This window comes from Sphaerulina musiva (genome assembly GCF_000320565.1).
Source record: "Sphaerulina musiva SO2202 unplaced genomic scaffold SEPMUscaffold_6, whole genome shotgun sequence".
NCBI lineage: Eukaryota > Fungi > Ascomycota > Dothideomycetes > Mycosphaerellales > Mycosphaerellaceae > Sphaerulina > Sphaerulina musiva.
Genome location: NW_016017388.1, coordinates 845,326 through 865,348, shown reverse-complemented (window position 1 = coordinate 865,348; position 20,023 = coordinate 845,326). Strand labels below are relative to the sequence as shown.

The window sequence follows — 20,023 nt, the reverse complement described above, 5'->3', positions numbered from 1 at the left end:
TCTGTCATGATTGGACATCTTGACTTCACCTCTAACTCCATTTTCAGAATAAAACCCGATTGATAGGCACGCTCCGATGTCTCCTCTGCAACGTTGCACTCAGCGTCCCTCTTCAATCGTCTCGCTCGGGCCCTTGAGACAAAAGCGTCACCGCCACCAGCGCGGAGACGGAAGACTGCCAACAAGCCGGCACAGTCTGCAAGTTCCCTTGTCGAAGTATTGGCGGAGAAGAGCTCAGCCAGAGGTCCGCCTCCAGATGATCGCGCGCATCTGCTTCCCACTAGATCGTCGTGGCTGAGTATGCCAAACTCGTTGCGGATGCTAGCCGCGCAGCACCAAGAAAGTACCTGACCATTCCCACACCTCGCATGAGCTTTCCTGCTGCCACACTCGAGCAGTCCCGCTTCTCATGGGGCTCCTATAGCGGGACCGGCGCGTAAGGAGTAAGGAGGGTCATCGTGCATAGGCATCATCCATATCAACGATGTGACAGGGGCTGTTTAGAGATGTGCAGATCGCGCCAAGCAGTAAGTCATAAAGATTCATGCTCCCTACTGTTTGTCTCTTTGCAATTGCTCAAATACAAACGCATTTTCCCAGAGTCGTTGTGCATTCTTGTTGAGCATCATTTCCTACAGCCTTTGCCTGGAGCATCGTGCAATCACACTCTTTGACGACCTATCCGTCTCTGCGAGACTTGAGCTAGACTCTCTTTTGCTGATTTGATCACTTCCACTCCGACTTCTGCCCGAGATCCTTGTCGCAGGATTCCATCGACTGAGACACACCAGGTGAGCTCGTTCCCCTTTGGATTATTCTTCTTCTTCCATCGAACTGCTTCGTCTCGATACGGCTCGCGCCCAGTCTCGAAGTGCCCTTGATTTACATCATGTCTCGAGCTCGAGCATCGGAGAGGGCTATCTCCTTAACACTCGATGCAGTCGAGACCAGTCAAAACGAAAGTCCGTACTGATGTTCTCGTCATATTATAGACACTTGCCTTGTCGTCACCGAATCTGAGAAGAAGAAGAATAAGAAGACATCTATTAGATCGTCTAGCCGGTCTAGCGATATCAAACAGCATTTCAAAGAATCTCGATACCTTGCATCCACACTCACTACGAAAGTTCCGCAAGAATGTTCGCGAAATCATTTCTGACCGCAGCTGCAGCTTGCAGTCTGCTTGTGTCTTCCGTTAACGCGCATATGGTCATCACCAGCCCTGTCCCTTATGGCGCAGATAGCCTTACGAACAGTCCTCTCGAACCCGATGGGTCTGACTTCCCATGCAAACAACGATCTGGAGTCTACGATATCGGCACAATGAACCAGATTCCGGTTGGCGTACCCCAAAAGCTTTCATTCAAGGGCGGTGCCACCCACGGTGGTGGCTCATGTCAGCTCTCTGTCACACTCGACAAGGAACCCACCAAGAACAGCCAGTGGAAAGTCATCCACTCCATCCTCGGCGGATGTCCCAACTCGGACGCGGGCAATGCCAATGGCTCTCCCGACTACGCCGGGAATCCAACATTTGAGTACACTATGCCTAAGGGTATGCCTAACGGCGAGTACACAATGGCATGGACATGGTTCAACAAGATTGGCAACAGAGAGATGTACATGAACTGTGCCCCAATCACAGTCACTGGTGGCGCGGACAACAACGATGTGCTCGACACACTGCCGGACATGTTCGTGGCCAACATTGGCAATGGTTGCACTACGTGTGAGAACGAGGACTTTGTCTTCCCGCAATGTGGCCGCAATGTCGAGACCGTTATGAAGACTGCCCTCGGAAGCTCTACCATTGGGACTTGTGCTGTTGCTACTGGAGGCGCAGGATCTGGCTCTAGCGGTGCTGCCCCCTCTGCACCTGTTGCCTACAGCACTCCTGCAAGCTCCCCTGCTGCGCCAACTGGTTATGGTTCAGGTTCAGGAGCATCGGCTCCTGCACAGGGCTCGGCTCCTGATACTGCTCCTACCGCGCCTTCTTACGGCACTTCTTCTGCTGCAGCACAAGCACCAGCCCCCACAGGCTATGGCGGTGCAAGCAGTGCCGAAGGCGGACCAGCAGGTGGTGGAGTGGCTACTGCATACGAGGTCGTCACTCAGACTGCCATGAGAACCATCACAGCGGACGGACCGGCGCCGAGTGGATACGCTTCACCTGCCGCGAGTGGTCCACCCGAAACCTCTGATGAATCCGGTTCTTCCAACAAAGCTGCAACGGGCAATAAAACCTCTTCTTCATCAAAGTCCATCGCCTGCACCACCCAAGACGAGATCATCTGCATGGATGGCGGCAAATTTGGAATTTGTGACAACGGATTCGCAGTTCCCATGCAACTGTCCGATGGCATGAGTTGCTCAGCGGGCGTTATCTCCAAGCGTAGCAACATGGGGAGACATCTCCGGCAACACATCCAAATCCACGGACACAAGCGCTAGCCGTTGTTCTTTTTTTGTCGCGTTACGCTCTCTCCCTCTCTCTCTGAGATCTTTTCCGATCCATGATTTGCTAGCAGGTTTTCATCGCGATGCATAAACCAGCGCTTGCATTTGTGATCACCTTCGGTGAAGGTGGCGGCATAACGGAACCAAGAAAACGTTTTTTTAACGGCGTCCTTTTTTTGATGACTTTGATGATGGAAGGTTTATACCAGTGGCCAAATTTGTTTTTTTGTTTTTGGCTTGCACAGACAAACAAGACAGACACTTGTTGAGATGGAAAGGGGGATAAAAGACCCAGAGGCACAGTCGTTTTTATGAACAGAAGATTAGAGTATTTTCATCGCTGCAAAGTATGCGGAATTGCGCTTTCGTGTTCTTTTCTTCTCTCCACATTTCTTCTTGTGCCATGATGAGCTCTACATATCTTTGATCGGTTCGACGTGCATGTTTCTGTTAAATTCAATACAACTTCGTTCGACCACCACCTGGATACATGTATGCGAGGAACTTGCTACTCTCAAAGGATGGACCAGTTTGCGTGGATATGGAGCTGTGGTAGCACTTACTCTACCTTACCCATGGTTCATGAATCAACGAGCGAGTCAGCAAGTCTTGGAAATAGCATTTTTACTGCCGCGGGGGCTGCACAAGTCATGAACATTGAGAAATGGGTCGATGAAAGTGACAGATCTGAAAAGAGTCTCGATTGGCGCTACATTGAACGCCATGCAGCTTGTCCTGTCCGGCTACAATGACCCGCTCCCATGAAACCTCATTACAACAACAAAAGCACCCGCTTAGTTCTCGTGAAGCGTAGCATTGTACGTGGAGTCTTTGGCAATTGGCTTCTCGGTGCTCTTGACATGACCCAGACCCTCTGCTGAGTATGCCTTGGCGTATGGGTTGAGGCGGAGCAGAACCTGCTTGTTCTTGAGCGGGTTCTTCTTCTGCACGACAGTGCGCTTGGTGATGGCACCGCCCTTGACTGGGCGAAGCACGCTCTGGATTTCGCTGCTGTTGATGAGCTTGGCGATATCTGACTGAGCGACCAAGTTCTGTGGGAGCAGAAAGTCGCGCTTGAGGGCGGATGGCTCGGTGGTGCTGCCGTAAACGCTGTCAAGGGCAGCGAAGGCGGACGAGGTCCAGATGACAAATCGTCCAAGGTGACCACCTGGTGCAAGCTGGAGGAGGTTGAGAGAGTAGACTGTGCATGTCTCGACACCTGGGATGTTTCGGAAAGCGTTCACGAGCTCCTTGCCATCCTTCTCTGGCTCATAGATGACGAGAGGTCCGCGACGCTGCTGGTGGCGGCGGTTTCTCAGCTTTCCCTTACCAGCGCGAAGCTTGCGGGATTTGCTGACATGCTCGAGGTCTGGACCAGCACCGACGGACTTGAGGAGTGCGACGGCAGCGGAGGTCTTCTTGATGCCGGCGTTGGAGAAGGCAGTCGAGGAGACGACAAGTGGGACCTCTGGGACCTCGTTAATGCGGTGACCGCGAGCGAGGAGGAGAGCAGCGCTGGAAGAGGCAGCAATGGCAGATGCAGTAGCGAAACGCTTCTGGCCAAGGTTGATCTTCTGGTGCCACTTGCGCCAGACCTTGGTGGGTGCGAACATGCGTCCAGAACGGCACATGTTACCGAAGGCAGCCTGACCGGCACGGTGAGTACCACCACCGCTAACACGAGGGATACGGGCAACAGCACGTCCTATACATGTCCATCAGTGTATGCTCCACATCGTCTTCCCCGTTTCCTCTTTTTGCCCTGTTCCCACATACCGGTACCCCAGGACTCAGCACTGGTCTGGTGACCAGCCTTCTCGCTCACGGCGTATGGCTGGCGCTTGTTCTTGGCCATACCGGTGTGGACGGTCCTGCGCTTCCATTAGTATTCCCTCCCTCCTCGTTGTGCACATATCGCAAAGTTCTCGGCGGTGGAGGCGTACTGGACAATGTCCGGGCGGATGGGGGCCTTGAAGACATTTGGGAGAGGGTGGGTGTCCTGAGAAGGAGCACCGTCGGCGCCAATGATGGTCACGGTCGGTCGGGAGGCCATTGCGAAGGTGCTGTGTGGTTAGTACGTGATAGAAGACCTCGTCGACCAGAGCAGAAGTTCCAAAGCCAGAAGTTCGACGAGCCACATTGAAATTCGCGGGCTTGGCGTCGGCAACTGGAAGCGCCGATCTCGTTCTACCACGACCCTCACTCCCCTTTCACTTCACCTCCTCTTTCGACAACACGACAACTGAAGAGTCCCAATTCCCATGAACATTTACTGATGGATCTGGGGCTCTCATCGCATCACAGCTGCAAGGCGACTGATCAGCATATTATATACACCAATGCCTACTCCGGCGGCCATCTGTTTCGAGGCATCGGAAGTGCCTTTGACAGATCTCTCTATCTGCTCGAAGGCGATGTGTCTCCGCCTTCTCGCCGCTCGCTACAAGCGGAGTTTGTACTGAAGTGAGCTTATCACAAAAACTAATGGAGTGGCAAATTCACAGGCCTCCTTCTATTCCAGTCCTTCAAGTCCATCCGTTAGCAGACCTCGGGACATCATTTGTTGGCAATTCACCTAGAGGGCTTATACCCTTCTGTTCATTGTGTCTTCGACTTGTTCCCGCGCATCTTGGGTTTTTTGTCGCCTCGTGAGGGTCCATGCCCGCTTCAGATGCGACGCCTTCTTTGTCGCCGCATTGGGTTCGAGCAGGGCTTTGTCACTAGGACTGGGGAAGTATTCATGAAGGAGTTTACGTTATGCGGCATAGGTTCAGTGCTTACAGACTTCTAGTGAACCTGTCGGTCTGAGAGTCTGCCTGTGATTCCTGCCCGTAGATCCCAAAAGTTCAGGTCATCTTGTAGGTTGCTACTGGAGGAGACACTAGACTTCGACCTCATGATGTGCTGCTTTGGAACCCTTTGTCTTTCTTCCGTCGGGGCTCCATCGTCTGGTATTCTTTACAAAACGACAAAGATCAACATCGCCGGAAACGGCTTGAATGTATGTTCTTCAAGTGAACCACTCTCCCCGGCGTAGACTTGAATTGCCCAGTCCTCACCACACTCCGCTCTGATCAGTCGCCATGGGCAACACGCCGAGTCACGATACGTGTATTATTTGCACAGATACCTACGCATATGGCGATCTCTGCGATGTTAACGGACGCAAGATTTGCCACGATTGTCTGCGCGCGTGGTTCGAAACAGCGCTGACCGATGAAGGACAATATCCACTCAGAATGGGCGGTGCGATAGTGCACTTGAGGGACTACAGGGAGATCTTCGAACCAGAGTTCGTTGCGGCTTTTGAGGCCAGGGAAAGGGAGTATAACACTCCGCTTTACTATCGACTTTATTGCTGTCCAAGACCAGGAGGAAGAGGCTGCGAACGATTCCTTGGCAACTCAACCGACTTCGGTACTCGAGCGCCGCTTCCTGTGCGCTGTCCAGCCTGCGAGGCAGAGACTTGTATATGTAAAAAGCCGTACGAAGACGCCAGGAGCCACGACTGTACCACCGAGTCTGTACTGCCCACAGAGGAGAAAGGGACTACTTGGCAGCAATGTCCCAACCGTACGTGTCGAGCTGAAGTAAGCCGCATTGATGGGTGCAATGAAATGCGCTGTTTAGTGTGCAAGATGCGATAGTAAGTAAACCCCAACACGAAGTTATGCCCGGGTGGCGACCTCTCATCCTGGCTTGTTACGAGACAGGGCGGCAGGCTTGCATACAGGGAATCGAGCCTCGGTCAGACAATGCAAACATTGGAGATACTTGCTTACATTCGACGCGTGAATTCTAGCTGTCACCATTGCGGCCAGCAAGTCGCAGAAGCAGATGATCTTCACTGGGCCGAGCGATGCCCGCGTTTTCCTGCGTCTGGCACAGGTGCTCCTCAGTATGACGAAGTTATTGAAGAAGGGGATGAGGACGATGCAGATGATGAGGATGACGACTTCGAACGTGAGGCGGACGAAGCTTTCATGACAGATGACGAGAGCGAACGAATAGTCGCCGCACTTCAGCTTATTGGTGCCACCGCGGATGGATTCGACGCACTCTTGCAAGCACAGCGTACAGCCCATAACGACTGGATAGGGGCTACAGCTCGCACATACGGCACAAATGAGAGCCTTCCATCAGTACCCCCACATATCGCTGCACTTGCGCGGGTACGTCACGACGCTGTGGCTCGGCTGGCCGCCGCGAGACAAACCATATTGCGCGCAGGCGACGAACTACGTCGCTTGCCTTATGGTCGGGATCGGTACAACACGGTAACTCAACAAGTATTTCAACTTACAGGAGTCCAGTTAAACGATTTCGACGATTCCTCAGTGGAGGATAATGATGAGCAAGAGGAGGATGATTCGGACAGGGATGGTGATGGACGTATTGACCATGCTCACCAACGTGTCTCAATTGCGGTTGAAGCATGGTTCGGGATTAGGGACGCATACAACTCGATTCTCGACGAGCTCCGAAATCTGGAAGCCCCAGCCTATCCCGGTGCTCCCGATGAGGCTGCTATCAATACACAGTACGATGATCTCAGACGACGACGTAATCAAGAATTGAACAGGCGAGATGAGGTTCGACAGGTCATTTTGGATGTTAGTGACGAACTGCGTCATATAACCGTCGACCGCGACAACTACGTTCGTTTACAACAGGCGGTGCTCGCGGATACAGGTATTATGATTCATGACTTCTCCGACTCTGAGCCCGACAGCGGCATGGGGGGCGTTCCTCTTGAACCCGCTGGCGAAGAGTATGATAGCAGTCTGGATGCTGAGTGGTGGACCGACGAGGAGACGGCAGCCCCAGGAAATGTTCAGCACCATCAGGGTAGTGGTGACATGGACGATGACGCTATGGAATTGTAAAGCTGGGGAAGAGTTTTGGCTGAGGTTGCTTTTTCCATCAATATGCTGCTGTTCGCTAAGTAGATGTATGCGGCGTGGCAACTGGAGTCTTACTCGGAAGTTGTCAAGAGGAAGGCACAGAAGGGATTCATTGAGTGACGCTTACATGTATCTGTCAAGACCTATTGTATGACTGGGCGGAGGATCGGGTTCTCTTTTTTTCCAATCCATGCTGTACTGATTTTTTATATAATCCGACTGCCTGATGGTGTTTACCAGTTTTGTAGATGGTGTACCTTTAGTTATACTTCCATCAAGATAGTACCTGGTAATAATTATATCTCGCTAGAGAAACAACTTCTCTCCTTCTCCTTCTCCAACATCTTCACCTACTCACCTATGTACTCACTCACCTACAAACCACCCGCCTCAAAACTCTCTCCCAAAACCCCGCCACCGCCATCTTTCCCTTGCCAGCACCTCCCCCTCCTCCATTCTGTCCATCACCATCACCACCACCACCATCATCCCCATCATCCTCATACGTCACATACTGAAACCTCACCATCGCCCTCCCCTGCCCATCCAACGGACACTGCACAACCGTCAATTCGCCCACCGAGGAGGAAGAATATGTCCGCGGCACATCATTATGATGATGATGAAGATTCTCTTCGCACGCGTCCAATGACGTCGAAGTCCTTCGCACAAAATCTCCCGTGGGTAAATCGTATGTGCCGATCCAACTGCGTCCGTCGCCTGAAATGTATTCTGCTCGGGGAAGGATGCCGGGGGAGATGATTGTGTTTTTCTTTTTCTTGGTGTTGGTGGTGTTGGTGTTGGTGTTGTTGGGGAGAAGGGTCGACTCAGTGTCGATTTGGATGAGGGCGGATTTGACGCGGTCGAGGAGGGGGTGGGGGATTGTAGTGGTGGGTATGGGGGTGGATGTGGTTTTTGGTTTTGGGGTTGGTGTTGTTTCGGAGATGGTTGTGGTGTGTTGCTTCTTCTCGTCGGTGGAGATGAGATGACTATTGCTGCTACTGCTACTTGTATCTCGGACGATCGTATCTACGGGACTCTTCTCCTCATCACGTATCTTTCCTCCATCACCATTATCAGTGACCAGACCAAGATTGGAGAAGGGCGAAGAGAGATTCTCATGGGTCGGAGTGATTCTCCTTGCTAGTCGAGCCGATCGACCACGTGGATAGCAGATGAGATGTTCAATCGTGCGGTCGGGGAGCAGAACCCATGCTTCGGAAGCGACGTGTCTGTCGTATTGGATCTTGACATATGTTTCGCCTTGCAGAGGGTGGTTCGTATATCGCTGAGAGCTGTGATTTCGTTTCCTGGTTCTTGATCTGCGTAGGCTGGTAGCCATGGCAGCGGAACTGTGTAAGAGATTATTGTGGAACGCATGTTAACTGCTGATTCCTACATTATGATCATCTCTATAGCAGTCATGGCGGTTGCTTCGGCACTGTGGTACCACCGCCGCTCTACATAGCGAAGACATATGTGACTTAGGAGTTACCGTCTTCTGCAGAGCCATTGGTTTACGTGCAAACAAGCTTAGTGGTATAGCGCGGCCCGGGTGACATACCACTGCTTGTCTGTGAGGTTGCGGAGTTGAGCCAGGTAAACAGGCGAATGTACTGCTCAGCGCCACAACTCTGTCGCCCGCAGTGCTGTAGACCAATTTTGAGCTCGGACTGGAATGACATGAAGGTTGGAGAGGTCTGAGTAGAACCAACAATAACATCGATGCTGAAGCAAGGCAAATATCGCTTATGTAACGCATGCATGTTCAGGAGCGACGTCGTTTGTTTCGCATTTTATCCATGTCTTCTGGGTGGTCGTATGCGGGTATTTTCGTTATAGCTTCACCATTCCGTGGAGTGGCCAAGGAGTACGTGAAGTTTCAAATAGCCTGTAGGAATCGAATTTTTCGAATACCACTAAAGTGCAGGGTCTCAAATGGACCACTCTCTTCAGTCAGCCGAGGGTGGGGTCCCGGTCCTCTCGTCTATCTGATTCCAACTTGCAACCCTTCTCACCTTATCTGCCTCCTCCATGTCACCTCTAGGAGGTATTACTAGGGTATCTTTGATCCCAGAGTCCACTGTTGGAACTTCTCTCTCGAATTCGATATTGTCAATCCTTGAGATGAAGGCTGCCTGCTAGACCTCTTCCTCTCCACACAAACATGCCTGATATGCGTCATGATACGAACTCAATTGCCGCAATCCTCATGTGAGTTCTGCTCCGCTTTCCCCAAAGCATCCTTTCATCTTTAGGCGGAACTCTCCGTTTGCACCTAGTTGGGAGAGGCCATAAAATGGAAGCAGTGATTAATTCTGCTGGGCGTCGCGGGAAGCGAGAATGCTGTTGGCAAAGCAAGGCCGACGGGAATGTAGACGATTGAAAGGGCAATATAAGCGCCGAAATTGTTTTCTGAAATGTCCGACTTCATGAAAGGGAGGGTACGCTGTATTATGGGAACGGTGCTTCGTCGAAGTTCCCAATGAGGCCTGGCCTATGGAGTTTTGTTCTGCTTGTGGACAGCCTTATGTTCATAGACCATGTGCTATCTTGGTGGGCATCGATGCGAGGCCTGAGATGTGATGTATATGCTGTGTCTGTAGAGAGCGTCGTGTGCGGTGGTGCATAGACCATATGTCGCTCATGTACCTACTACTAGTCTGTTGTACTTTTGGCATAACAACCAAAAAGAGTATGCCAAGACTGCAAATGGCACGCATGAAAGGCCCGCGAAAGCCACGATCCATGGTAGAGTATTAAAGTCAGTATGATCCGTAAGGTGCCGAGTCGACTCTCCTCATCACTATGACATCGTACTCTCGAATGTCAATGTGCGAGCTGTACGACTCCAGCATACCTCCTAATGCACACATCCTTCAATTCGATAGACACCATACACGGCGCAAATAAGACAACGCCGAGGGCAACGCCGACGAGACCTCAGATCCTACCAGACATAACCCAGCACTATGGGCAATTGTATCTCCTTCCCGCGCAAGAGGCGCACCCACTATGCACAATGCGAGGCTTGCCAGATTGCTGAAGCTATGCGTGCGCGCACTTCACAATCATCTGGAAGTGCCCAGGATCAAAAACACAAAGAAAAGTGCTCTTACGACAGCCGACCAGACCCATCGACACCCACAGTGGACAAGAAAACCTCCTGGGAGAAATAGAGCTGCAAAGCAATGCTCAAAGAAGACGAGTGCTCTTGAAAGCGTGGAGGAAGAGGGCTCGTTATGGCAACGGGATGAACATGTTTCTGCTCCGTGGTCGACGCATTTGAGCAGGTGGCATGCTGTGGCCGTTGGTCGGCTGGGATTATGCATCTGGGCAGTAACCCGATGCTGAAGCCATGTACAATGGCTACAAGTTTGGTGGATTTTGCAAGAATAAAGGAAGCCAGCCAGGAATACTCGTAGCGCGAGAAGGGGTTGCAGGCAGTTGAAAAATGACACCAAGCAGAACGGGAGGCTGGAATCAGGCAAGCTCCAGGAGGCTCGTGTGTATTCAGCTAGTCTGAGATAGGAGGCAGATGGATGCTGGTGGAAGAATTGTTGCATGTCGGAGTCCCTCGGCGTATCCAAATTAACTTCGAGTTCCGAGCTTGATGTCTGTTATGCCTCTGTAGCGCTTGCATCGCCGCATGAAATATAACGTTCGTTGAGTAGGCTGCCAGATCAGAGGGAATGAAGGCCGCCGTGCGTGATAACCTCCAGTCGCATGCCGAAACACACAGTCTCTCATCTCACTCTCACTCATCCTCATCCCACAATTCGTCCCTTTCGCGTTCTTCCTGCTCTCTCCTTGCCCTTCTCCGATCGTCATCATCATTCATTTTATTTCTCACCAACACGCCACTCTGCAACAGCCTCTCCTCTAACTCCTTTGTGGTAAACTCATCTGGCTTATACCCGATCCCCTCGAAGCCAATAAGCCTATCCACACTGACACCGTCCTTGAAAGCAATCACACACGGCAAAACTTTAATGCCCAGCTTGACGACCAGGAAAGGAGCATTTTCAACATTGATCGACACGAACCTGGTGTCGAAATGCTTTTCCGCCAGAATCGCCAGCTTCGAATCCATGTAACCACATCGATTGAAGTCGGGTTTCATGAAATGAATAATGCAGAGTTTCTCCGAAGTGGAAATTTCCATGAGAGATTCTTCGGATTTGATTTCGCAGTAGGTGCCATGAGAGGTTTCTTTCATGAGTTTTGCTCGCGTGACTTCTTGGTGGAGTTGTTGGAGACGCTTTTCGCGGAGAGCAGAGAACTGAGTGTCTTCGTCGTCTTCGAGTTCTGCGATGAGGGCGTCTTCATCGTCTGAGTCGTGGGCTGGATGGCGCGAGTCCAGCACTTGAGCGACCTTGGAGTCGATTGTCGTGGCCATTTGGGAGATATTTTTGGCGATATTTTTGGTGTTGTTGGGTGGCGGGCGCTGTGGTGGAAGATTGATTGTACTTGAAGCTAGAAGTAGAATAGCAGTAAGAGGTAGGAGGGTCGTGCCGTTCTCCGTAGCGATACCGGGACGGGACGAGACGAGATTACCGATGGAAGGCTGGAGGAAGCGTGGGAGTTCGGGGCAAACGTGGCGTGGTCTTGAGTCGTGATCCATCATCCATTGAGAAGATCCTCCTTTTTTGCTGTATTATACCTGACTATACCACTGTAGCAACACACACTGCCAACTGTGGGAGTTCAGCGCTCCACCCGTCTTCACCACGACTACCTTCATCGGCGTTCAGCGATCCTCCCCTTCCACCTCCCTGTGGACCAAAGCGAGCCCCCTTAGCACGCGCGGCCCTCCGCCAGCCCATCACCACCACCACCAGGACGACGGGGATCGGTTCATGGCAGACGAGAAAAAGAAGGACTTTACCATCGAACTCGACGACCGCCAGCCTCCCTCCGCGCACTTCGAAGCCGCGCCGCGACCCATCGTGCCCACCATGTCGGCCCCAGCCGTGGTGAACAACCCGCTCTTCTCCATTCTCGCCTACTGTGGGAGCAGTATTCTCATGACAGTGTCGAACAAGTATTGCGTCAATGGAACAGGCTGGAATCTGAGCTTCTTCTTGCTGGCCGTGCAGGTATGCACTCCCCCCTCTGCGACACTACACTTCACGATATAAGGAAGGGCGGATTGCAGGCATGCGGAAAAAGACTAACACGCGGTGTGGTTATAGGCCATAGTGTGCATAATAGCCATTTCATCTGGCAAGGCCATGGGCTTCATCTCATATCGCGGCTTCAACGTCGACGAGGCGCGGAAATGGTTCCCCGTGTCGCTGCTCCTGATTGGCATGATCTACACCTCCATCAAGGCCCTGCAGTTCCTCAGCATTCCCGTCTACACCATCTTCAAGAACTTGACCATCATCCTCATTGCATACGGCGAGGTGCTGTGGTTCGGTGGCTCTGTGACGGGAATGGCTCTGTTAAGCTTCGGCCTCATGGTGCTGAGCAGTATCATTGCCGCGTGGGCGGACATCTCGCACGCTCTGGCTTCCTACGGCGGCAACGCTGTTACTGGCGAGGCCGCCGAGAAGATCGCCACTCTCAATTCTGGCTACATCTGGATGGCGCTGAACTGCGTGTGCTCCGCTGGCTACGTCCTAGGCATGAGGAAGCGCATCAAGCTTACCAACTTCAAGGATTTCGACAGTGAGTTCGAATACTAACTATCTGGCTGGCTGGGAGGCTGCCTCAAGATCATGCTAACACACCTTCAGCCATGTACTACAATAATCTGCTCTCCATTCCCATCCTGCTCATTGCTTCGCTCCTTCTCGAAGACTGGTCCGCCGCCAATCTTGCCATCAACTTCCCGCCCGGCAGACAGCAACTCATGATTGCCGCCATGATCTTCACCGGACTCAGCAGCATCTTCATCAGCTACACCAGCGCGTGGTGTGTTCGCGTCACTTCCTCGACCACCTACTCCATGGTCGGTGCCTTGAACAAGCTTCCCATCGCCATCTCAGGTTTGGTGTTCTTCAATGCACCCGTCACCCTAGCCAGCTGCTCCGCCATCTTTGTCGGATTCGTGTCGGGACTCGTGTTCGCGCTGTCGAAAGTGTGGTCAAGCAAGAGCAAGGATAGCGTTCTCCCCACAACAAGCGCGAGTTCGCAGAGCATGAAAGATTCACTAAAGTCATGACTTCTTGGAAATCCGGAGGGCACGCACAACGAAATGCTTGATGAGGAGTTGGGAACAGAACTGGAAGAGGTCGCAGCAGCGAGTAGCAGCAGCAAGATATCAGCATCGGCATGATGTGTTCGTTCGGAAATTCGGTGAGCAGACGTTCACTGAGAGACAGTGAACTAACGCAGGAGTGGCGTTTCGCATAGATGATACTGGGCAGACAGGCATGGTATGAAAACCGCCGAGCGTCTGGGTGAGAAAATAGAAAGGGGCTTCTCAACTAGGAGGTATGTGTTGCGCAGCCTGAGATTGAAGCAAAAGCGGCAGCCTTTTTTTCTGCCCGCTGCGCCGGATGCAGGTATGTGTTGGGCCTTATACTGTTACTTATACTGTCTTCATTGTGTACTACTTTCTTGAACATAGCCATTACCTAGCACGAAATATCTGCCGAAAACCGGGCTGGAAACTACCTTATTCAAATGGCTGCTGCTTCATGACCTCGCTAAGGCGGATGCCGTCGAGCCCGCGAAGGTTCAGGCATGCACCGGACCACCTGAGGTTTCAACTAACCAGTGGCCGAACATCTGCCCTTGCTGACTACCTTCCAGGTTAGTTTTAGACTAGAACAGCCAAGCATAATATCAACCGGTATACACTGCTGTATGCTGGGATATCCTGGCCCCTGGGCAATCGCAGGCCAGGTCGCCAGGATATCGTCGTAAGTTATGGCTGCCATGCTGACCCGGGATCTCTGTCTCGGAACTAGGGTCCGATTCAGTCACCAGGAACCGATCGCATATATAAGGTGTAGCTGTACAGTATGTACTCCTACTCATCATACCCTTTAGCCCACTCTCTCTGCGATGGCCTCCAGCATTCCCCTCCTCCTGCGGCTCCTCTTCTTTGGTATTCTGGCATCTGCAAATCTTGTCGAATACCAAAAGCGACAAGGCAACGACTCCTCTGTACAACAATGCCTCCAATCGGCAGACGTACCATTCTCTTTACCTTCCAATTCCAGTTGGTCCCTCGACTCTGAAGCCTGGAATGCCCGCGTCGCCCCCGTCCCATCTGTCGTTGTCTTTCCCCAAAATGAAGATCAAGTCTCCTCTGCTATCAAGTGCGCTGGAGAAAGTGGAGTCAAAGTCACCACAATTGGCGGCAACAGATCCTTCCAGAGCATGGCATTTGGTCGAACTGATGGAGCTCTCGTCGTCAACCTGAGTAACATGAAAGTGCTCAAATACGACGATAAAGCCCAAACCTTGACATATGGAGGACCGGTGACGATCTCCGAGGCTGCGAAATTCTTGTGGGAAAAGCACTCCCGCGCTCTCATGCATGGCCGCTGCCCAGATGTGGGAATGACGGGTGTAGCATTTGGTGGAGGATTCGGAACGCTTTCGAGACTGCACGGGACTGTCCTGGATGACATAGTTTCAGTGCGAGTTGCGCTTGCGGATGGGAAGATTGTGGATGCTTCTGCTACGGAGAACTCTGAGCTTCTGTGGGCGGTCAGAGGAGCCGCTGCGAGCTTTGGGGTTGTATTGACTGTTACGATTGAGACTTTCGCGAAACCATCGGATACTATTGTGTCGTATACCATTGGTTTCTCCGAGGAGGTGAAGAATATCACGATGGAGGAGAATGTTGGTGCTTTGACGGGTCTGCAGGCTTGGGCGCAAAGTGCTGACAATGTGGACACCATTTCGGTGCGCATGGATCTCAAAACCAATGTTTCCATGAAGGGATTTTTCTATGGAAGCACATCTGAGTTTGATACTGTTACGGCTGGGATGCTGAAACATCTACCAGCAAGGATGTCTCTTCTGGAGCAGCAGCCGTACACTGACTTCTTGCTTTCGGAGAATTGTGAGTATCTCCTTCCTTGCCTCGCTCGGAGTCTTGCACAAACTTCAGATCTGTTTAGCTAATACAACATGACCAGTCACCACTCCCGGTCTTATCGAAGGCTCCAACACAGAGCGCCGATACTTCTACATCACCTCAACAGTCATCCCCGACAGCCATCCCCTCACCAACGAAACCGCCACAAGCCTATTTGAGAATACTGCTTACGCACCTGCGCCTAGCGCAGGTAGAGCATCCGGATTTGTCGATCTATGGGGCGGAGCGTTCACCAAGACTGTTGCTCCCGATGCATCTGCTTGGAAACACGACAACAACCTCCTCCTGGTCAGATGGGACTTGCGTGCTCTGACACTGGACAAACCTTTTACTAAGGATGACCAGGCGAACCTGAGGAAGGGATTTTATGACTTCATCAACGCTTACAAGGATGATGGGGGCGTTCCGCAAGGGTTCCCCAATTATCGAGATGCGGATTGGACCGTGGAGGAGACGGCCGAGTACCTTTTCGGGAGCAATTGGGACAGATTGATCAAAGCCAAGAAAACATTGGATCCCCAGGGCGTTTTCAATGCGGATCCGCAGGATGTGCCTGTCAGCTGAGTGGCCATGTAGTTGGCTGGTGTTGGTGGTATCTTTCTCTAGGTACAATTCTTCTCGACGATACATGTGTCGAAGTCACAGTTTGAGGTCTATACACAGTTAGCTTATTAAAAGTAAAAATTCTTGGGATATATCGAGATGTCTTCTCGACATGCGACTTGTTGTCTCCAGTATCTATTTCCATTTTGCAAGAAGACGTCAATGGGAAACATCTTGGCAGAATGGCACGTGCGGGGGTTATGCAACGCGTAGAACTATGGAGGTACATGTATCTTGGAAATCGTAAGAAAACGGTAACAAGGTACCTATACAACACGCATAGCCACCCTGATCCAGGGCAAAATGTGCTCAATACAGTATCGTCCCAGCTTCACGCGACTTCTGGTATCGGACTGCCGAGTCAATATAGCAGTTGCAAGAAAGGTATATGTGGTAGCACGTCATGTCGGACTGGCAATAGAATATACCGTTTCTCATTCTCGCAAAACTTTGACTTCACCTTTCCACATTGATTTTCACAATCGCCATTACAACCTTTACAGTCCCACCCCCGAAGCCAAAGCTAAAGCCAGAGCCAGAGCCAGAGCCGTGCTGCAGAGTCTCTCCAGTTTTGCCCACTGCACGCTCTTCCTGACTGTCGCCGACCACGCAGGCAAACAGTGTCATGATCGACTAACTGCTTTCATTCACGCGTTTAGTTGCGGGTTCCTGTGCTTTTGAACGAACTTGAAGAATACATTCTCGGACGAGGAGGTCAGTGCACGTCCGCTACAGCAGCAGTCAGAGGACATCAAAGACTGTTACAGGACACAATGCCGGATCAAGCTTCAGAAATTGTCGCCTTCCTCGGCCCCAGGGCAACGTACACTCACCAGGCACGTAATTTTTTTTCTCTCTTTTGGTTTTCCTGATGCACTCACCACCATAAGATGAGACTACTAAACGATACATTAGGCCGCTCTATCAGTCTTCTCCGCAGACAAGTATAACCTGCAGCCAAGAATCAACATTGCAGACGTCTTCAGCGCCATACAAAACGGAGAAGTGCGATATGGAGTTGTACCATTTGAGAATTCCAGCAATGGCTCGGTGATATTCACTCTGGACCTGTTCGTCGACGCCCAGAACCGTCATCCAGATATTCTCGTCGAAGGCGAAATCTACCTTCCTGTGCACCACTGCTTACTTGCCAAACCTGCACGCTCGGACAGCAAGCTTGCAGCGTCATCATCATCAATATCAGAGCGAGAAAGAGCATTCCGAAAGTTTCCCGACGAAGCATCCGGAACCTGCACACCGACACAAGCAGCTCCCATCCCACCCAAGCCCCGAGTGAAGCCGAACCAAGACATTTCCCACATCACAAAACTCTACTCCCACCCGCAGGCGTGGGGGCAATGCAAACTCTTCCTCAACACCTATCTCAAAGGCATCGAGCAACAAGACGTGTCCAGCACCAGTCGAGCAGCAGAACTAGTCGCTCAAGACGAAACAGGCACGAGTGCAGCCATCAGCAGCAGAATCGCAGGAGATGTCAATAATCTCGATATCCTCGCCGAAGGCATCGAAGATAAAGAAGGAAATACTACCCGTTTCTTCATCTTGCGTAATCGTCAAGACGTCTTCGCCACTGCTGCTTCTCAATCGCCTATCTCCGAGCCTAATTCTAGTAGCGCCGTAGCATCAACTGCCTTGCACAACACACTCGATGACAGAGAAGACGACGACAACAACGAAAAAGAAGAAGATGAAGAACAAAAATACAAAACCCTCATCTCTTTTACTGTAAACAACCATAGCGAACCCGGTGCACTAGCAGATTCCCTCGCAGTTTTCAAAAAATACCATCTCAATCTCTCGAGTATCAACAGTCGACCCAGCACCGAAAGCGCGTGGCATTATGTGTTTTTTGTGGAAATTTTGGGTCGGAAATTGCACAGAGAAGGAGTAGAAGGAGGGGGGAAAGTGAATCGTGCTCTGGAGGAATTGGGTGCGGTGGCTAGGGAGTGGAGATGGTTGGGGAGTTGGGAGAATAAACTTGCTGCTGCTGCGTGAGTGGAAAAATGGCGATACGGCGATGTGGGTGGTAAAAGTAGAATATGTGGATGAGTGGGAGCGCGAGATTCATGGAAATTATCTTTGTTTTCTCTCTCTCTCTCTCTCTCTCTCTCTCTCTCTCGCTCTAGCGATGGCGTACATGTAACGTTGCTCATCGACCGGCTCAAAGTACTAGGTGTGTGTGGTTCGCTTGCTTGAATTGCACAGTATCCGGTGTGTGCCGAACTTTCCTCAGAATCGACCCAATGTACTTACTGTCTGGCAGGATGTGCGGAATCCTGTCAAATGAGGATCGCTATTTCACAACACAAGCCTTCCCGCTAAAAAAGGATCGCGTATACTAAGGAATGTGAAGGCTACGCCACATTTCCACATAGAGAGAACAACAGAATTCGACGAATTATTGCCACAAGTGGGAGAAAAGGAAAAAGGCCTAAAGGAAAAGCAATTTTAGCATGCGTTCGGTGCCCAGTTTACTGCTACAGTCATGAGCGCTTCGTAGCGCCTGATATTTCCTGACGCCATCTGCTCCAGAACTCCAACCATAATCTCTGAACCTGCCACTGGGGTATCCTCGTCCTCATCAATGTTTCCAAAAGATAAGCCTACTACGCATCCGCCTTCTTGTTCTTCTTCTGTTCAACCTTGAGCAGCAGTGCGCGGTTGATGTGTGGCAAGACACCTCCGAACGCGATGGTGGCTCGGATCAGGGTATCGAGTTCTTCGTCGCCTCGAATAGCAAGTTGGAGATGACGCGGCGTGATACGTTTGACCTTGAGGTCCTTCGCGGCGTTTCCAGCAAGTTCGAGTACTTCGGCGGTGAGATATTCGAGAACGGCGGTCACGTATACGGCAGCTTTGGCACCCACGCGCATCTTATTCTGGGTTTGCGATTTCAAGAAACGCTTGACACGACCGCATGGGAACTAGGTGGGGTAAATGTGTCAGCTCGAGTCTGATACGACGCGTCGGCATGGACCGGATAACCAGTGTTCGCTCATGTGCGCAGCACAGGTCGTCGCGTTTGCAAACTGCAGCGCAGCAGTCGGGGAGTATGACTGCTGTGCGCAGGAATGTGCTTTGCGACGCGCCCATCCGGTCCAAGGCCGCTGCCACCTCGTTGTCTGTCGCGAGAGCGCGATGATACACACCTGAAGACCCGCCTTCGCCGAGTGCGACTTCTGCGATTTTCCACTGTTGTCGGCGCCCGCTTTTCCACCAGTCTTACCACCAGTCTTGCCTGTACAGTAGTTAGATAGGCGCGTGACTCGAGCCGTCGCGATTTGTCCGTACCCTTTCCGCCTGCCATTGCGTGGATGTGGAGTGTCGTGCGATAGGATGGTTGCTGGAGTTTTTGCGCGCGTCGAGGGGAGCTGCTGATAGTTGCGTTGTGGATGGAATGGTCGCAAATTGGATTGTTGTGGATGTTGTGTGGATGAGGATTCCCTGTGAGTCGCGTTTTGCGGGAGGCATCGCTTTCGGCAAGGCTATTCCCACAAGATTCTAATTGGTCCAAGCGTCAATGTCGAGAAGGGAGCGTTTGTGGATTGCTTGGTATGAAGTGGCAGCCTGGAGATGCTATAGATCAGTGTTTAGCAAGTGAAATGTCGTGCTTTTCGTGACGAGGAGCTGGTGAAGTGTAGAAGGGCAGCTCATCATATAGGATGGGATGGGAGGGGGGGTTGATCTCAGAGCCCAGGACAGAGAGAGATGGGAGAGCAGTGTTGAGTGTCGGCACGACTATGCAGCATTCAGCGCAGAGATGAACGACACAGACGGCGACGACGAGGGGTAATACTTGGCCAGGCTGGCATACTACTACAGTAGTCATGTCTTGCCAACTACAATTGAAGCCCTTAGGCCTCATGAGTAGAATAATCTATGCCAGAACAGTAGTCAGCCAAAGATGCTGCAGTCAGCGTCCATGTGTTGCCAAACTTACATGATGAAACGCAGCGCACTGAGTACTATGATTAGA

At 51.6% G+C, this 20,023-nt stretch overlaps 9 protein-coding genes across 9 annotated transcripts; 5 read left to right on the top strand and 4 right to left on the bottom strand.

The window, feature by feature from the left end:
- Positions 1-498: 498 nt before the first annotated feature.
- On the bottom strand, positions 499-4,547 carry SEPMUDRAFT_149760 (60s ribosomal protein L2). The gene is made up of 4 exons (XM_016905755.1): positions 4,401-4,547; positions 4,234-4,328; positions 991-4,162; positions 499-789 (listed from the first exon to the last, which is right to left on the bottom strand). Exons 1-3 carry the CDS (start codon positions 4,508-4,510, stop codon positions 3,252-3,254), a joined length of 1,116 nt encoding a protein of 371 aa, XP_016760049.1. The 5' UTR covers positions 4,511-4,547; the 3' UTR covers positions 499-789; positions 991-3,251.
- On the top strand, positions 1,138-2,568 carry SEPMUDRAFT_142137 (uncharacterized protein; the record flags this gene model as incomplete). The annotated part of the gene is made up of 2 exons (XM_016902986.1): positions 1,138-2,417; positions 2,526-2,568. The coding sequence occupies 2 exons, from the start codon at positions 1,138-1,140 to the stop codon at positions 2,566-2,568; spliced, it is 1,323 nt and encodes a 440-aa protein (XP_016760050.1).
- A 993-nt stretch (positions 4,548-5,540) lies between the features above and the next one.
- On the top strand, positions 5,541-7,343 carry SEPMUDRAFT_117883 (uncharacterized protein; the record flags this gene model as incomplete). Its single annotated transcript, XM_016901379.1, has 2 exons — positions 5,541-5,749; positions 6,260-7,343. 2 exons carry the CDS (start codon positions 5,541-5,543, stop codon positions 7,341-7,343), a joined length of 1,293 nt encoding a protein of 430 aa, XP_016760048.1.
- A 388-nt stretch (positions 7,344-7,731) lies between these two features.
- On the bottom strand, positions 7,732-8,703 carry SEPMUDRAFT_117882 (uncharacterized protein; the record flags this gene model as incomplete). The annotated part of the gene is made up of 1 exon (XM_016901378.1): positions 7,732-8,703. One exon carries the CDS (start codon positions 8,701-8,703, stop codon positions 7,732-7,734), a length of 972 nt encoding a protein of 323 aa, XP_016760047.1.
- A 2,047-nt stretch (positions 8,704-10,750) lies between these two features.
- On the bottom strand, positions 10,751-11,630 carry SEPMUDRAFT_149759 (thioredoxin-like protein). The gene has a single exon (XM_016905754.1). The coding sequence runs from the start codon at positions 11,578-11,580 to the stop codon at positions 11,119-11,121; it is 462 nt and encodes a 153-aa protein (XP_016760046.1). The 5' UTR covers positions 11,581-11,630; the 3' UTR covers positions 10,751-11,118.
- A 436-nt stretch (positions 11,631-12,066) lies between these two features.
- Positions 12,067-14,380, top strand: SEPMUDRAFT_87287 (Golgi GDP-mannose transporter). Its single transcript, XM_016910438.1, has 3 exons — positions 12,067-12,460; positions 12,557-13,034; positions 13,103-14,380. Exons 1-3 carry the CDS (start codon positions 12,221-12,223, stop codon positions 13,528-13,530), a joined length of 1,146 nt encoding a protein of 381 aa, XP_016760045.1. The 5' UTR covers positions 12,067-12,220; the 3' UTR covers positions 13,531-14,380.
- On the top strand, positions 14,379-16,072 carry SEPMUDRAFT_156828 (berberine-like protein; the record flags this gene model as incomplete). The annotated part of the gene is made up of 2 exons (XM_016907697.1): positions 14,379-15,387; positions 15,464-16,072. 2 exons carry the CDS (start codon positions 14,379-14,381, stop codon positions 15,985-15,987), a joined length of 1,533 nt encoding a protein of 510 aa, XP_016760044.1. The 3' UTR covers positions 15,988-16,072.
- Positions 16,073-16,528: 456 nt separating this feature from the next.
- SEPMUDRAFT_149758 (PDT-domain-containing protein) lies at positions 16,529-18,103 on the top strand. Its single transcript, XM_016905753.1, has 2 exons — positions 16,529-16,862; positions 16,942-18,103. The coding sequence occupies exons 1-2, from the start codon at positions 16,800-16,802 to the stop codon at positions 18,040-18,042; spliced, it is 1,164 nt and encodes a 387-aa protein (XP_016760043.1). The 5' UTR covers positions 16,529-16,799; the 3' UTR covers positions 18,043-18,103.
- Positions 18,104-18,477: 374 nt separating this feature from the next.
- Positions 18,478-19,635, bottom strand: SEPMUDRAFT_149757 (histone H2A). Its single transcript, XM_016905752.1, has 3 exons — positions 19,339-19,635; positions 19,197-19,285; positions 18,478-18,971 (listed from the first exon to the last, which is right to left on the bottom strand). The coding sequence occupies exons 1-3, from the start codon at positions 19,352-19,354 to the stop codon at positions 18,654-18,656; spliced, it is 423 nt and encodes a 140-aa protein (XP_016760042.1). The 5' UTR covers positions 19,355-19,635; the 3' UTR covers positions 18,478-18,653.
- Positions 19,636-20,023: the final 388 nt, after the last annotated feature.

What these genes read in the sequence shown, in the direction of transcription:
- SEPMUDRAFT_149760 (XM_016905755.1), bottom strand. Translation starts at nt 4,510, where the DNA reads ATGGCCTCCCGACCGACCGTGACCATCATTGGCGCCGACGGTGCTCCT. An exon ending in ATCCGCCCGGACATTGTCCA is followed by an intron (nt 4,329 to 4,400) that starts GTACGCCTCCAC and finishes ATGGAAGCGCAG; the next exon opens with GACCGTCCACACCGGTATGG. An exon ending in TGCTGAGTCCTGGGGTACCG is followed by an intron (nt 4,163 to 4,233) that starts GTATGTGGGAAC and finishes GGACATGTATAG; the next exon opens with GACGTGCTGTTGCCCGTATC.
- SEPMUDRAFT_149759 (XM_016905754.1), bottom strand. Translation starts at nt 11,580, where the DNA reads ATGAAAGAAACCTCTCATGGCACCTACTGCGAAATCAAATCCGAAGAA.
- SEPMUDRAFT_87287 (XM_016910438.1), top strand. Translation starts at nt 12,221, where the DNA reads ATGGCAGACGAGAAAAAGAAGGACTTTACCATCGAACTCGACGACCGC. An exon ending in TCTTCTTGCTGGCCGTGCAG is followed by an intron (nt 12,461 to 12,556) that starts GTATGCACTCCC and finishes GTGTGGTTATAG; the next exon opens with GCCATAGTGTGCATAATAGC. An exon ending in CAACTTCAAGGATTTCGACA is followed by an intron (nt 13,035 to 13,102) that starts GTGAGTTCGAAT and finishes ACACACCTTCAG; the next exon opens with CCATGTACTACAATAATCTG.
- SEPMUDRAFT_149758 (XM_016905753.1), top strand. Translation starts at nt 16,800, where the DNA reads ATGCCGGATCAAGCTTCAGAAATTGTCGCCTTCCTCGGCCCCAGGGCA. An exon ending in GGGCAACGTACACTCACCAG is followed by an intron (nt 16,863 to 16,941) that starts GCACGTAATTTT and finishes ACGATACATTAG; the next exon opens with GCCGCTCTATCAGTCTTCTC.
- SEPMUDRAFT_149757 (XM_016905752.1), bottom strand. An exon ending in CGGCGAAGGCGGGTCTTCAG is followed by an intron (nt 18,972 to 19,196) that starts GTGTGTATCATC and finishes TACCCCACCTAG; the next exon opens with TTCCCATGCGGTCGTGTCAA.